The 17,007-nt window shown below is 32.4% G+C and overlaps 5 protein-coding genes and 1 non-coding gene across 6 annotated transcripts; 1 reads left to right on the top strand and 5 right to left on the bottom strand.

Moving 5' to 3' along the window:
- Positions 1-39: 39 nt before the first annotated feature.
- LOC9327780 lies at positions 40-722 on the bottom strand. Its single transcript, XM_002894356.2, has one exon. It carries the CDS (start codon positions 577-579, stop codon positions 343-345), a length of 237 nt encoding a protein of 78 aa, XP_002894402.1. The 5' UTR covers positions 580-722; the 3' UTR covers positions 40-342.
- Positions 723-2,464: 1,742 nt separating this feature from the next.
- Positions 2,465-5,184, bottom strand: LOC9330465 (auxin-responsive protein IAA6). The gene is made up of 5 exons (XM_002894358.2): positions 4,618-5,184; positions 3,967-4,355; positions 3,689-3,779; positions 2,787-3,561; positions 2,465-2,666 (listed from the first exon to the last, which is right to left on the bottom strand). Exons 1-4 carry the CDS (start codon positions 4,623-4,625, stop codon positions 3,483-3,485), a joined length of 567 nt encoding a protein of 188 aa, XP_002894404.1. The 5' UTR covers positions 4,626-5,184; the 3' UTR covers positions 2,465-2,666; positions 2,787-3,482.
- Positions 5,185-7,249: 2,065 nt separating this feature from the next.
- LOC110224370 lies at positions 7,250-8,216 on the bottom strand. Its single transcript, XM_021010355.1, has 2 exons — positions 7,567-8,216; positions 7,250-7,465 (listed from the first exon to the last, which is right to left on the bottom strand). Exons 1-2 carry the CDS (start codon positions 7,658-7,660, stop codon positions 7,356-7,358), a joined length of 204 nt encoding a protein of 67 aa, XP_020866014.1. The 5' UTR covers positions 7,661-8,216; the 3' UTR covers positions 7,250-7,355.
- A 645-nt stretch (positions 8,217-8,861) lies between these two features.
- Positions 8,862-9,576, bottom strand: LOC9330466. Its single transcript, XM_002894359.2, has one exon. It carries the CDS (start codon positions 9,340-9,342, stop codon positions 9,136-9,138), a length of 207 nt encoding a protein of 68 aa, XP_002894405.1. The 5' UTR covers positions 9,343-9,576; the 3' UTR covers positions 8,862-9,135.
- Positions 9,577-13,146: 3,570 nt separating this feature from the next.
- Positions 13,147-13,232, bottom strand: TRNAY-GUA. Its single transcript is given in 2 exon segments — positions 13,147-13,182; positions 13,196-13,232. It is a non-coding gene; the product is annotated as a tRNA-Tyr (tRNA).
- Positions 13,233-14,534: 1,302 nt separating this feature from the next.
- On the top strand, positions 14,535-16,536 carry LOC9330467. The gene is made up of 6 exons (XM_021012392.1): positions 14,535-15,088; positions 15,286-15,426; positions 15,516-15,803; positions 15,901-16,016; positions 16,130-16,217; positions 16,302-16,536. The coding sequence occupies exons 1-6, from the start codon at positions 14,645-14,647 to the stop codon at positions 16,305-16,307; spliced, it is 1,083 nt and encodes a 360-aa protein (XP_020868051.1). The 5' UTR covers positions 14,535-14,644; the 3' UTR covers positions 16,308-16,536.
- Positions 16,537-17,007: the final 471 nt, after the last annotated feature.

The raw sequence follows: 17,007 nt of genomic DNA on the forward strand, positions 1-17,007 counted from the left end.
CTCAATCTGCTCTCAAAACTTACTGTGGAATCTAAAAACAACAGAAACTTTCTCATTTACCCACTTCTCAACAATTTATAAGTACCCTTTTACATCAATAAGAAGAATCTCACCAAAAGTAAAAAAATTTCACCAATTCTACTACACAGAAGCTGGACAAAGACCTCAATCTTCTCTCTCATTTGCTCAAATTCTCAATTTATAAGTACCCTTTTACATCAATAAGAAGAATTTCACCAAAAGTATGAAAATTTCGACCAAAGTGTGTGACTTTCGATATGATCTTTCAATAAATCAAAAACAAAAAGTTACCTTTTTTGCAATATACTAATACAAGTAGAATCAATTTGAAGGGATGTTCTTGTTGCGAGCAATTTCTTTAGCCATCTCTCGTAGCTCTTCAGGCGAAGGAGGACGAGGAGCTTCTTTAGGATAAACAACGTATGAATGATTGCCCATGAATTTCTTGATGTTGGTGCTGTTGTTGGCGAATGTATACATTAAGACGATTGGAACTGCGACGTATACACCGAATTTGGCGATTTCAAGAATCCCCTTTGATGTTCCTACTGACGACATTTGTAAGAGACTCCAAGATTGAGAACCCACGATGATTACGATGATTTTAGGGTTCTTGATTTCGAAATTTGGGATTTTGTTGGATTGAAATTTGATGAACTGACAATAATTGGATCAAATCGACGACAAACTATGTTTAGGACTTGTTGCTGACCTTTGACTTTGGTAATTTTTCCTTTTTATTTTAAATAAAAATTCGAAAAGAAAACTAAATTAATTGAAAAAATCTAGGGAATATTGCAAAATCTACCACATTTTAACAACTGGCATTCAAAATCTACCACAATCTCAAAAAGCTTTCAAAATCTACCATATTTCAATAGCACATGTGGAATGCTGGACCAAAATACCCCTGATTGGGACAGAGTCTGTGTCAGAGACAGAGACAGTTTTGTCTGGCGCTTCCAAAGAAGGAGCAGGTCTGCAATAAATGCTGCACGGTTATTTAAATAATATGTTATATCAGGGACAAATTCAGATCTAATGAGTAATATAATTAGATCATGGACAAATTCAGATCGAATGGGTGATATAATTAGATCGAGGACAAGTTCAGATCGAATGGGTAATAGAATTATATCGGGGACAAGTTCATATCGAATGAGTAATAGAATTAGATCGGCGACAAGTTCATATCGAATTCAGATGGAATGGGTAATAGAATTAGATCGGAGACAAGTTCAGATTGAATGAGTAAGAGAATCAGATCGAATATGTTATATCGGGGACAAGTTCAGATCGAATGAGTAAGAGAATTAGATCGGGGACAAATTCAGATCGAATGGGTAATAGATATAGATCGAGGACAAGTTCAGACCGAATGAGTAATAGAATTAGATCGGGAACAAGTTCAGATCGAATGAGTAATAGAATTAGACCGGGGACAAGTTCATATCGAATGAGTAATAGAATGAGTAATAGTACTCGGGGACAACTGGATCTTTTTGTTATTTTGCAATAGAAGGAAAAAAAATTCAATAATCAGGGTAGGTGAAGACAATAATGCTCAACTAATCTGTTGACCAAAATAGATGGTGAAAAATCTAAATAAAATTTGAAACCCTTAAATGAGAACAATTGGTGGACAAGATGTGGAATTCATGATAATAGAGCAAGATGATAAAATCGGGGATAAGATCTAGACGCAATAGAGAATTTCCAATCGGAGACAAGATCTGGAGACAAAAACGAAAGTTAATTGTTTAGTCTCAGGAGATATAATGTTTCTTGGTTAAAGTGCACGTGTTTCCAGTGAGAGAGAGATAAATAGAGAAGCTAATGTTGTAGGAAAGATAAATAGGGAGGAGAGATAAATAGGGAGGAGAAATAATTAGGGAGGAAAGATAAAAAGGAAGATAAAAAGAGAGGGCAAAATGGTAACTCTACATCAAAATGTGGTATGAATTGAAAGAAAGGAAGAAATGTGGTAGCTTTTGAAAGAAATTGGGAATAAGTGGTAGATTTTGTAGTTTTTCCAAAACTCTAAACCAATTCTATTGTATTTTAATATTTGTAAGCCAAAATTCATCAACACTTGATTTTGGAACGGTTGTTTTATAAAACTGAAACTACAGATAAAAACTAGGGATTTGTAATTTGGTTCGGTTTGATAAACTTCTGTTAGATATTATTTGGATTCGGTTCAAAATTTAGGCGAAACATACTTGAAATTTTATTTGTAATTTAATAGAGGATCTAAGTATAGAATTAGTTCTATAATACGGTAAATTTAACTGGTACGAAAAATTTGTACTGAACCGCTTCATATCATATATGTAAACAACATTATCCAAGAATGGTTCTTTCAAGTTCTAATTTGACAGTCTGACCGGGGTCTAATATTGGTTTAGACTTTAGTTCTTTTTCTTTTTTTTATCATGTGTAGTTCATTAATATTCAATCTTATCACGAGACTTTTGAGTTCTTGAGCACAAATATACATTTTATTCGCAAGATCTAAAAGAGCAAATGCGATGCGAGGGACACATAATGAGAATAATTTTGAGATGATGATACATAGAAATCAAACGCAACAACAACACTTGCACTTCTCGTAGCAGCAACAGCAACAGAACAACCCGTAAAACCTACAACAGATTAAAAGATCATCAAATATCGACATATAATAATCAAGAACTGCGAATTCGATTAAAAAAAAAATCTACGATACAAAATGAAAAGAGAAGAGATTATATATTGGTACGGACGTTGCGTATAAGCAGCCTTGTTCGTCTTGCTGTTTCTTGACATTGCCATAGTAAGTCATGTCTTGTTGTGACGGTGCCTTCATTTTTTTGTGTGAGTGTCTTGATAACTTTAGGGGTTGGGGGATTAACTGGATGTAGTATATATATATAAACTTCAAATCTGCTACCTGCAATTGATATGATCATTTAATACGAAGATATGGCAACATTTATTTGGACCGACAAAGTGGTTAGAATCTTCACCCGAAACTACATATGATATGATATAGGAATAAGCCAAGGCTTTGATTTCGCTCTTTGTGATTAAAAAAAAAACAAATATTTAACATTTTTCATTCTTTCTTAAATTAGCCGGGAAGATTCATTAGGTTTCCACTATTTTAGCGCCGTTAATCTATGAAGATTCATACGTTTCTACTATTTTTGGATCGGTGATAAAAAGATGATTTACCGGAGGATTTATAAAGTTACAATAATAACTAGGTAAGTAAGGCAAAGTATGTGTGAGGCTAAGAAACACCTTTGGTAGCCATTAACCGACTAGCCATAAAAACATATAATTTCGAAGAAAACGTATTATATTATCCACTGTCATGAAATTTTACAATTTGAAAAATTACTATGATAAAAAATATTTTACTCAACGGTTTCAAAGTTTGTGGTTAACTAAGATGATCATATATATCACTAGTATAATTAATCTCGCTGCAGGCCAAAACCAGTCGCATCTGATCTCTTCACGATCCTAAGCCTCTTGCATGATTCTTTGAACATCCTGCCAACAAAAAAAAAAAACTTCCAATTTTTAAAAATAAAAATTTGTGACTTGTAAAATGTTGATTATTTTCATTTTGGTAAATTTGATAATTGATCATTATAACGCAAGCTGAACATAAACTTACTGCCAAGGTACATCTCCAACGAGCATCCAGTCTCTATCCTTGTCTTCGTATATAATAATGTATTCGCATTTCTTACCCTCCTTCGCTACTCCTGCATATTTTATATATACGTGTTATCTTTCATAAATTTCCAAACTAATGTATGTGTGTTAGTCTCTTCACACCTCCAATATATTTAGAAACCCTAATCATACGTTTATATACAGTTTATAGCTCAAATATAAACATGTCATGTAACTACAAACTAACGTTACGGGAAAGTCAATGCCATCACTAACCTAGGCCAAGACAGCCGAAGAGATTCTCAAGAACCGTGGCTAGATTATTATAACCGTTGCTCGAACCAAGGTCAATCTTCCTCAAGTATGGCACACCATCCATGCTCACTTTCACGTACCCTATCGCTTTCGATGCTTCCTCATTGTTCTTCTGTCTCCTATAAGAACACACAGGTGGCCACCCCACCGCCTGACTCTTCACCACCGGTAAAGATTCATCCTCAGCCGATGAAACGACGCCGTTTTCATTCTCAGTATTTAACGATGACGATGTCATCATATCCGAGAGCACCCTCTTCTTATTCTTCGATCCCCAAATTGAGATTTCGCTATAATTATCTCCTGGAAGACCCAATCGAAGCTCTGTGATCTCAAGTCCTAGACCTTCCTTTGTATTGGAGATATGCAAGATGTGTATCTTGCGGACCAAGTAATATGGATCGTTAAAGTCCATTATGGAGTGAAGCCCAAATCAAAGAATATTATAGATGTCTATATTACCTCTTGTACAAGCTATATACTTATGTGTTTAGGAAAGTTTACATTATATGGGTGTTAGTATTATGTTAATGTTGACATTATATATATGTATCTTGTATTTTCATATTTGATACAACTCAATAATATATTTTATTCCATAATATTTGACACTTTGCCATTTATTTCTTTCTCTTCTTTTTTTTTGTTTGCCTTTGGCTATATGAAGTTTTGTTACTTTTCTCCTCTCAAGCACTTCTATTGTTGGAATGATAGTATTGTGCTGATGCCTTGTGCTTTTATATGTTGTCAAGTTGCTCCACAAGATCCAATAATATACTGACATATGGAATAGAATAATATTCATAATTATTTCTATTAGCTTTGTGGAGGAAGACAGGGTTAGACCAAAGACAGGTCAACTGAGGATGTGTTGGTCGGTCACATGATAGACATAAGTTGGGTCCGTTTTTCATTTTTGTTAATATAAGATCTTGAGTTAAGGGAACAAATCTTACCGGTGTTAATATATATTTGTTAGGTTTCTTATAAGATTTATCATTGGCCATTTTCCTAAACATTCCATGTGTTTTCCTTAATAATTTACAATTATGTATCCTAAGTAAGGATATTAATGTTATTTTTTAGCCTATTCTTGTTCACATTTTTATTTGGTACTTGATAAAAGTTGCTCTTCAAGAATACAAAATTGTACATACAAGTACATCACGAATCACATAATGTAGATTTCAAAATCAATGGAAAAAAAAAAAAAAAAAAACATAATGTGAGGACATAAAGGATTGGAATTCGAAGGAAGTTGAGTGGGGAAATAATTAACATGCAATCAATAGGACACATCTATCACTATATATATATATATATATATATATATATATATATATATATATATATATTTTTTGTCTTTTTCTTTATTTGTGGCTATTATTTTGATGCTTAACTCACAATTCATTTACGAACATAAGAATATGAAAAAATTCATACTACCAAAAATTACGGCTGAATTGTGTGATTGAATGACTACATGCATTTTCGTTGCTTAGTGACCTAAGTTAGTTATAAAATACAAACACAAATAATCTGACTAGATATGAGTAATCGGGTTATTTAGTCTGCTATAAACAATCTTTTGCATCATATTCAAATTTGGCATTTGCAATATGATATGCAGTTAGATTTTTTTTTTTTTTTTTTTTTTTTAAACGTGTGAGTTGGCTTCTTTAATGATGAAGAACGTCAAGTTGGTCTATGTGACATAATATGAACCATAACCATTAGGCAGACGCGTTAATTCCACTTCATATCATACAACATTGGTCGTCCCAAGTGTTAAGTTTCTTTCCCCCAATGTTCCATGTATTTATGATTTATGTCCCATTAATTCTTCTATATAGTGTACATATTTAATCTCAGATAATTTAGTAATACGCATCTGCCAAAACGTGATTCAAGAGAGAAGCACGACCAAATAAAAATAAGATTACAAGAAATAAGAATGTTCCTAATTTCTACATATCGCGTAGCTAAATGATGAAACCGCATGAACTTTGATACGAATATTTTAGTTTGGCTCATCTACTAATTCTGATAAAATAAATAACAGGCAACTTGGAATATATTTATGTACATAAATGTAATCAGAATCAACATAATATATATCTGGTTCGAAATCATCAAGACAACTATAAAATTCGATATTTACATGTGTGATGATAATGAAATACAGAGATCATAAGAAAAAAAGAATGATTCAGTTTGATAATATTTTAAAATACTACTCCATCCATTTTTTTATAACTTTTTGTTTTAGAAAAGAAAAAAAAAAGTTTGTTAAAAACTAGATGATGTTTTCAAATGCAATTTTTTTTTTATTAGTTTTGACGATTTATATTCTGCATATTGTTTATTATTGGTTGAATCGTGTTTAGATAGATAATAAATGATTTTTTAGTTTAGAAAAAAATAAAAGTTAAATGTGAGCGAAAATCTTAAACATCAAGTATTAAAAACGGAAGAAGTATTTAAGTTGGAGTTATTAACCTTATAACCTTCCAAAGACAGTTATTAAATTAACAAAAAAATAATTCTGAAATAGATACCTGATTAATTAATACTCTTGAAATATGGTAATCATAATAACAGTAATTATTAAACCATAGTAATTGTCTTATTGATAAGAAACAAGCTATGAAAAGGAACTTTTGTTTTGGATGGCCAAAGCTTAATTTAGAAATTCAGACCTAAATCATTTAAAGAAAAAAAAAGCCTTGTTTCCTCCCAATATCCGAGATTAGCTGGCAAATATGTCCTTATGAATATACAATCGATCCAACCGAAAGTTAAACTTGGAAGACACCAATACCCCAAAAATAATAATTAGGATGTATAATAGTATAATCAACCCTGATAAAGTGAAAATACTCATATGCAAATTAATGCTATTTGAAGGAAAATTTGATTTCTTTTATTGACTGACTAATTGTAATTAAACACTAAAATATGTATGAAGATTTTACGCATAGGGATATCTTACTTGATATCGTGTAAGTTTTTAAAAAATTATCACCATCTTTTCTTAATCATCACGGTTTCTAACATATACTTTACATCATCATTAAATTATGATATTCAAAGTTCTCTTTTAATTCTTAATTCGTTAATTAAATTTAAAATTCCAACAAGAAAAAGTTTCTCTTAATTAGTAAATTTGAGTTACCCATGGGCTAGGCCCTTTTCCATGCGTTAATATTTAAGAACATAGCTGTCTTCATTTGAAGGAAGCCAGTGACCAAAAACATAAGAAATAAATCATTGTCACGCCAGTGTACACACATTTTCTTCATCAAATTTAAATACGAACATGACCATTGATCAGTATGTGTACTGATTAGCTATTGTAGAAAATAAGACCTAAAGTACTTTTGATCTTCATGAAATCCCACGCGAAGACAAGCAAATCCAGATTCGAAAAGCCTTTCAATCAATTCTTTTCGATTATAAACTGTTGCAAAACATAAGAAATATTGTGTCAGACATTATCTATACTTAACAAACGATAATTAATACAAAATAGAATCGACAATATAAACTTGTCATACGAACCATGCGGTCCAATCGCGGTTGTTCGCCAAACTCGTAACATTGTAAGCAACAAAAACATAGAAAAAATTACACAATACAACAGCTTATTAGCCATTGGAGATATAGAGGAATGTAGTGAGAAGATAAGATCTGTTACAGTACTTTCTTGCTTTTTGCGATTTCAATGGATTGATTTTATAACTCTTCAAATGTTTTGAACATTATTATTGATCATTGACCATTTCAAAGAGTTTTTAACTATCAAATTAATGGCCTTAGGTTCTCACATTTATTAATATATAAGACTATAGTCTTTGTCCCAATAAATCACGTTATAAAAAATCTTAGATTTTAATATTTGTTTGTCTTAACGTATGCCTAACTTTGATTCTATACCAATAAGCTTCAAAAAAGGTTAGTAAATATCTATCGTAGATGTTTCTTTCAGAAGGTTTGAGACAAGAAACGTGTCCATGTGTTTGTAATATATACACTGATGGAAAACTTGGTACGATATTTATTACGCCGCTACACACTACACATGGTATTGATGTTCTCTTCACTCATCAGATTACGTTGGATCTAAGAATTCCAATTGTCAGATTCCATCTACACGTCCTATTGATGTTGAGAAAATGACATGAAAAAAAAAGTGACAAAATTCTGTTAAACAATTTTTTTTTTTTTTTTTGTTAAACAAAATTTAAGACAAGTCTTATTTATATCTTGCTTGAAAGAAAATAAAAGAGGTTGTATAGCGTGAAAGTGGAGACAACCAAATTAATCCGAAGAAAAGGCGAATTCTTAGAATGGGGTGTTAGGCTTCTTTCGTTCCATTTTCGTAAAAGTTAATTCTTACTACTACTGAAAATAAAATACTTTAAATTGTGAAAGGTAAGGAAAATTTACTTGAAGAAAGTGGAAATGTTATGTATATCTGACATGAGAAAATTTGGAAAAAATGGTATATATATAGTTTCGGGTATAATATTTCCAATTAGACTTCGATGAGCTAAAGTTAATACATTTGAATTGGGATCATTTTACGCTTTTAAGTAGTAGGATTTAAAGCATTATACCATCCATAATCGTATACTTAAATAGTAGTATGGATGGTTGTTGTAATTACTGTGGTTGAACTGTAATAAAGGTTTATCATCATTTTTTATAAACATAGATTTAGGAGTATTTTGAATAATTTTAGTCAACCGTTCTAATAAGTAAACATTTCTTTGAATACTCCAACAATTTCATAACAAAAAAAAAAAAAATCAACTTATTCTAATGATTTAGAAAAACTAGTCAAAAAAATTAGATAACATCTTCAACACACTAATATTATATATACAGTAACACTAAACCACACTAAACCATATAGTTTCCGTTTAATTACAAGAGATTCAACATGACAAGAAAATCCTCTTGCAGGTAGATAGAATCCTAGAAGATTCAACAAACCCTATGATATATATCACATATCATTCTATAATATATATAACTCTGTGTTGCTTATAATTAAGGGAGGATCATCATTTAAATTAAAGAAAGAAAAAAAAACAGTGAGTTGTGATTAAATTTGGAAAATCTGATTCAACGATAAGACTTAAGAACAGAGCCACAGAAACTGCAAACAACAGCTCTCCAAGATCTCCAATAAATAGGAATGAAACAGAATCTTGTCGAAGTCTTCATGTCGGCGATGCTCGCACAATGGCCACACCGTGAGCAAGTTCCAGCCGCCGGTTTGCTCCGTTTCACTTTCCTTGTCTGATCAACCAAGAAACAGAAACAAACCATATCTTCTTTAAGAAGAAAACTCCGATATATATGTAGACCAATCAGAGAAGAAATGAAAACTCTTTTGGATACGACCAGGTTTGTTATCAGAGAAGAATGTTCTCTGTGTGGGTTTGCAGTTTTATGAGTTCTGGAATTTTGTGGCTATAAATAATAAAATGGACGAGGAATGAATTAAAGCTTAAATCATTCACTCGTGTCGTGAGGGGAGAGTTTTGAAAATAAATGGAAGTAAATAATGTCGTGAGGGGAGAGTTTTGAAAATAAATGGAAGTAAATAATTTTGAGAGATTGGAGTCTGGACACATATAGATGTAAATTAGTACTTGCATTCTCATATATAGTTTGCGATAATATATTACCAACATTAATTGTTGTGTTATGTAGTATATTATTCATTTACAGTGATTACCGAAAGAAAATTCTGTTTTCTACTTTTTAATACAGTGATTACCGAAAGAAAATTCTGTTTTCTACTTTTTAATACACTTAAACTTTACATTGTAACGTCAAAATATTTGTAAATTGACAAGTTTGAAAATTTAGCAGTGACAATAATAGTTTATATATTAAAATCATAGAAAGAAAAAAGAGGTACGTAGGTACAAAGTCTCTAGCTCCGTATTAATGTGACATAATGAATTTCCTTAGTGGCAAAGGCTTTGTGTCATGACGAAAGTGTGAGTAGCTTGACACGTGGATAAAACAGTTGGATGTTGAGTTTGTCATTGTCATTGCCTCTTATCAGAAACATGGGTTCTGACCTCTGTTCTAAAAATCCCCGCCTACCCCCGATTACTCTCCGCTTAATCGATAGGCCCACCCTATCCGCCTCGATTAATGACTAATCCCCTAAAAAATCAGTAACCCGATTATTCTCCGCTTAATCCGATTACTTCCCGCCTAATCCGATTATTTTCCACCTAATCTTATATACCCCGATTATTTTTTAGATTGCAAGTATAAAAAAAAACCTTATAATTTTGTTATTCAATCATTTGAATGGGGAGTTTGTGATGTTTTACAATAACTTGTGTTCAAATTTTAATAAAAATCATAAATTTGTAATAAAAATCATAAATTTTTACAATATTGGATTAATATATTTTAAAAATATTAAAATAACCCTAAAACTAATCCCCGATTAATCCCCGATTTTAATCCGATTTTCCGATTAATCGCTAGGTCCATGCCGAGCGCCCGACTAGCGCCTAGCGATTTTTCAAACAAGGGTTCTGACTGAGAAAACCTCTCCTCCATTCTCAATTTTTTTTAAAAAAAAATATTAGACTATTATTTTTGTTTTACTATTTATAAATTCTAGTGTTTAGTGATGCGGAAGAAAAAAAAATTAGAAAACAAAGTAACTACTGATTATTTTTAGGGTTGTCGCATTATTACGACCTGTACTATTTCCATTCTCACAATTTCGACCTATACTTTTCGACCCTTCATAAATAGACATAAACTATATTTATTCTTTACAAAACGATATGAACTTTTTTTCGGTCCAAATGTCTACACCTCCAATCAAAATAGATAATCCCGATTCTAAACCCGATTAAACCGTTAAATCGCAATTAATTACTGTTTCACGTTTGACTAGATCTGACTGTTTTTTCTTTGACCCGATAAACCCAGCTTAAAAACGAAATTGTTTGTTTTGGGGACAGAATTAAATTGCATCTAGGGTTCTTCATATTTGGGGAAAAATCGATAGACGATTGAATTTGGGTGCTAGGGTTTTGGGAAATTTGGGGAAAACAGATTTTGAGTGATTTTTATATTTAGCAAACGACGTCGTTTTTAAGCTGGGTTTATAGAGTCAAAGAAAAAACAGTCGGATCTGGTCAAACGTGAAACAGTAATCGCGACTTAACGGTTTAATCGGGTTAAAAATCGGGATTATCTATTTCGATTGGAGGTGTAGACATTTGGACCGAAAAAAAAGTTCAGGTCGTTTTGTAAAGAATAAATATAGTTTATGTCTATTTATGAAGGGTCGAAAAGTATAGGTCGAAATCGTGAGAATGGAAATAGTACAAGTCGTAATAATACGGCAACCCTTATTTTACAGTTCGGGACGAATTGTTGTCCATTAATTATTTTTTATCAACATTGTTTTATTAATTGAAAGATTCAAAAAAATTACTATTATTTACATACTCTCTTTGTTTCACAAAGAGTATCATTCTAAACTTTTTCACACATATTAAGAAAACTATTAAAATTTCTATTATACCCCTTATCAATACACTAAACAAAATTATCTCTCTTATTAATACATTAAGGAAATAAGGTTAAAATTAGATTTATTCAAAATTTTGCATTGAAAATACAAAACGACACTTTTTGTGAAACAAAAATAAAACTTTAAAATGACACTCTTTGTTAAACGGAGGAAGTATATAATATAATGCGGATAAACAGGAACATTTGGTGCTAACAGATCCGCTATAATGTACTTTAGTTTAGTCCATTCCACGCCTCTACCCGAAACATTCATTGAAAGCCTTATTGATGATTAGTTACGTTTGTTTTTCTTTCTCATTTCACCAACAATATTTGCATTTATTAATTCATAGTACAATATAGTTTCGGTGATAAAACGGCAAGCGGCAGGTAATGGCAAACTTTATATTGTTGAATAGTATTAAAACATTCAATGTAGATGTTGAAAAGGGTAGGTCATTATCTCGTGTTTTGTTTTTATAATCCAAACTTGAATCATTTTAAAACCAGAGGAAAAAATTATATCATCACTAAGCTAATGAGTTTAAGTATTAATTATGGGCGTTGTTATGATTGATTAATTTCTTGTACATATATCTGCATCGTTATAGTTGAGAACTTTCTATCATTCATTGAATTTTGGCAACAGCTTTTCTAATAGTTAATTTAGAAAAATACTGAAATTTCAAACCTTTCCCATCCTCTAATTCTCATATCTTCCACAAATGACTATGACTATATATCATATGCAGACAAATAAAAAAAGTCCATAAATTATTAATGACGATATTGTTTACATGAATATGGTTGCTTTCAAAGAAAAATCATCACTTAGCAAATACTTATAAAACATTGAACCTAATCAAACAATTAATAACGATGACTATACTATTACAACAATTTGATTTAACATGTTTATTGACAATTCTCTAGCATTAAATAATCGTCACCTTAATCTTATGTGAAAATAATTTGCCCCTGGGTCAAAAAGATTGAAAATGAATTGGCAAAAAACATTTCGGTTAAATTCTTATATCTTACTCCCTCCATCCCACAAAGATGAATTTTTTAGATAAAAAATTTGTCCCACAAAGATAGAAGTTTTGTATTTTACCTTTATTAAACAACAATAAATAATATACTTTTTAAAATATGTTAAAAGGTTAAAATTGTCATTATATATTATTTCTAAAAAAAATATCTTTATGGAACGGAGGGAGTATAAAGTTAGGACTAGTTAATCTTCTTCGTTCTAACGCTTTAAATGAACATAATTTTGTAATGGGTATTGTTTACATTATTGTTTAAATCATCGCATCAAACCTGTCAGATGTTGTAATTGAGATGATAGATTATTAATTTGCTATATGGTTAAACAGTTAAATCGCTGCGAAAATAAACACTTGCTAAATATTAAACATAACGATGGGCTGGGCCTTACTGGGCCAAGCGAAAGGTTACGTTTTATTTTTTCATAAGGCCAAATTTTAAAAAGATATGAACACCATGCTTCTGTTTAATTAAAACACGTCATCTTTCTGTTTATTGTACAAATAATTTAAGTAAAAAAAATCCGACCTGCCGGAATCGAACCAGCGACCTAAAGATTTGCTGTCACAGACTACAGTCTTCCGCTCTACCAACTGAGCTAAGGTCGGACGCTGGGATATTGTAACATCATTATTTATGTATACTGTTTTAACAGCTCATTATCGTTTGTTTATATATTAAAATTTAAAAGTCTAGGCTCAATGACATATAAAAAAAAAAGAAATCTAGGCTCAATCATTTACCTCCAATTCATTCTAGAATTTTGGGTTCATGGTACATTCCCTAAACTTTATGAAGTGTTCTAAGTCAATTCCAAGTTAAAACCATTATAAGTATTGAAAAAAATGGCTACACCAAAAACAATACTAATATTATATCAAGTTTAGTTATTTTCTTCTTCTTTTGTTTTTGGATAAATATATGGTTCTTATTTACTTATTCAAGTGTTTTGAAAATATTACCAGATCTTCGTCTAATTTTTTCGAAAAAAAAAAAAAACACTTTCATTTTTTTCACATTCATAAACCGATAACATTCTCTTTCTTTCCTAAACAATTTACGCTTCTCGGAAGTCTTCATCGAATCTCCAACGAAAGAATTCGTATCAATTCCCTGTGAACCTAATCTACTCTCCATGTGTTTTTTCTCCTCCAACCCATCTTCATCTGCCATATCAGTCCAAAAAATTCTTGGGCTCGCCGCATCAAAAATAATTGACTGAGATGTCAATACATTTCTTACATTGTCTAAGAATGATCCAAATACAAGCTTCAAGTTGTCTGGTTAGGAAAATACATCAGCACGCATCAATTCGTTAGGGAAGAGATACATCAATGACTGCTAATTGTTCATACATCCACGCTATATAAACCATTGTTGATTATTTATCATTTCAAAATAATCAAAACAAATAACTTAGAAAAAGATCAAAATGAAAACCCCATTTTCAACAATCAACTCAAATTTTATAAAGCTAAAAGAGTCGGTCAAATATAAATATAAATAAATAATAAAAATGAAGAAGATCATATATATAGAAATTGTTTGAGAAAATAATTGGAAAATGGCTAATACTACCTTCATCACATATATGGACTTAAAGATTTTATATCATTCAATATCTTATGGTTATAAATATTTGTAGCATTTCGACAACAAATAAGTATTATTATAATTGAGAAGAATCTGTATACATGTACTTGTGGACACACTACTCTCATCCTCTAATCTGAAGAATCTTCTATTGGCTTAAAACAACAAGAACTTCTCGATCACACCGAAACTTTCCAGAGTTTCTAATCGTAGCCGTTCATCATCTAAGTCAAACAATGAATCACAACCGTTAGATTTAATTCAAACACTGTAACGTAACCATAGCGGAACATAGCTACGTGGGGGAATCTTCACGACTCACACAAATAAGATAAAGTCCGTTTCAAATCCCCCCCCCCCCAACTCGGAGAAACCGAAGCAAGTCTGACTCACTGAGTCATCACCGAGTCAACTCTTCGTCTCCGCCATGGCTGCTGCTTCACTCCACACCTCAATCTCTCCACGTAGCTTCCTTCCTCTCTCTAAACCGTCTCTGAAACCTCACCGTTCCCAAATTTTCCTGAGAAACAAACAGAGGACGTGCGCGTTGATCCGTGACGAAATCGACGTGATTCCGGTTCAGAGCCGAGATCGGACGGACCATGAGGAAGGTTCGGTGGTGGTTATGAGTACTGAGACGGAGAGAGATGTTAACGAATCGGTGGTTGTAGGGTTTAGTGCAGCAACGAGCGAAGGTCAGCTTTCGTTGGAAGGGTTTCCTTCTTCGGGAGGTGATTTGGGAGATGAGAAGAGAGGAGAGAACGAAGAAAGGGAGAAGATGATTGATAGAACCATTAACGCTACTATTGTTTTAGCTGCTGGTTCTTACGCCATTACCAAATTGCTCACCATTGATCATGATTATTGGCATGTAAGTGTTGAATCTGATCTTGCTTGAGTTGTTTGTGCTAATGCTTTCTTGTTTCCATCACAAAGATTGTGACTTTGATGTTTTTTCTTTTTTATAATTAAGAGGTTCTGAGCCTAGACCCGCACATCCCCTCAGGCCAGGGACCAGAGTATTTTATATGATTCTTGATGTTCTCTTTTATGGTTTTGTATTCTCAGGGTTGGACACTGTTAGAAATTCTAAGATATGCTCCTCAACATAACTGGATTGCTTACGAAGAAGCGTTAAAGCAAAACCCGGTTCTAGCGAAAATGGTCATAAGTGGAGTTGTCTACTCTGTAGGAGATTGGATAGCTCAGGTTTTTGTTCTGTTTTCATTCTCTTCTATTATGCCATGTTGCTATGAATTTGAATCGTTTGGTGAACATTTGTGATCTTTCTTGTCTAGTGTTACGAAGGCAAACCCTTGTTTGAAATTGATCGAGCAAGAACATTGAGATCAGGACTAGTGGGTTTTACTCTCCATGGCTCGTTGTCTCATTTCTATTACCAGTTCTGTGAAGAGCTTTTCCCTTTTCAAGATTGGTGGGTGGTTCCTGTGAAAGTTGTCTTTGATCAAACAGTATGGTCGGCTATATGGAACAGTATTTACTTCACGGTTCTTGGGTTTCTGCGTTTTGAATCGCCTCTCAGCATCTTCAAAGAACTAAAAGCTACCTTCTTGCCTATGTTAACAGTAAGAAGCTTTTCCTTCCTCTCTTTCCTCTGTATCTTCAAGATTCAAGATTCAAGATTTAAGATTAAAGAGTAAACGTACTTTGTTTTCAATGCAGGCAGGGTGGAAGCTTTGGCCATTTGCTCATTTGATCACATACGGTTTGGTGCCTGTAGAACAACGACTTCTCTGGGTAGATTGCGTGGAGCTTATTTGGGTCACTATACTTTCGACGTGAGAATCAAACTTCTTTAACTATCTTGGTACATTCTGGTTTTCGGAAGACGAACTATCTCTAATTCTATTATTTTCTTCTATGTGGTCTCTTCTTGTGTTCTTGATTTCAGTTACTCGAACGAGAAATCAGAAGCTAGAATCTCGGAATCCGTTATTGAAACCTCTTCGAGTTCTACTACATCCATTGATCCCTCAAAGGTACTTTACTACATCCCGAAAAAAAAGCATTCACCTTTCGCATTTGATTCACAAGAACATGGATCTAACACAAATTCATGGCAGGAATGAGAAAGCAGAAAAGGCAAATCAGGTCTAATCAGCTTCATATTGTATATATACACAGAGTTTAGCCAACAGAGTGGCTGGAGATTTGAGATTGATACAGAGGAGATGAAGATATTCAAATGGATGTATCTCTTAATGTGTAAGAATAATAACCAGAATCTTGAATACACAAGAGAAAACATTTTATTTGATCCTTAGATTACAGCTTAATAAACAGATCACAGTGCTCTAATACTTATATATGAAAGAAAAAAAGTTTTATTAAAAATGAAACAATATAGAATCTGAAACCATAACAAATTCAATAAACACTAGGGATTTTATTGACGATAAAAAAATCTTTGTTTTATTAAATGAAAATTAACTAAAAATTCATTGACATGAGAAAGAAAAAAAAAACTCAAAATTTAATTCAAGGGAGACCTTGTGCAGCGAGTTGAGCTTCCACATCGTCTACGTCTACTATAGCTCCAAAACACATTAAACATAAGTGGTAGATCAAAGTAATTCCAAACCACAAAAGAATTGGTAAGCACACGTTCATAGCTATGAGTGGAGAAATTTTAAGTAGGAGTAAAAATATTGCAGTGATGCCCGAGACACGACTGAAACTTCCTGCTGCCAGAAACCAATTCGTGGATCTAATTTGGATTATAGCTGACAACAGATGCAATGACATTAGGTACACTACGAAGCGATGGTA

Source organism: Arabidopsis lyrata, assembly GCF_000004255.2.
Source record: "Arabidopsis lyrata subsp. lyrata unplaced genomic scaffold ARALYscaffold_1, whole genome shotgun sequence".
Classification (NCBI taxonomy): domain Eukaryota; kingdom Viridiplantae; phylum Streptophyta; class Magnoliopsida; order Brassicales; family Brassicaceae; genus Arabidopsis; species Arabidopsis lyrata.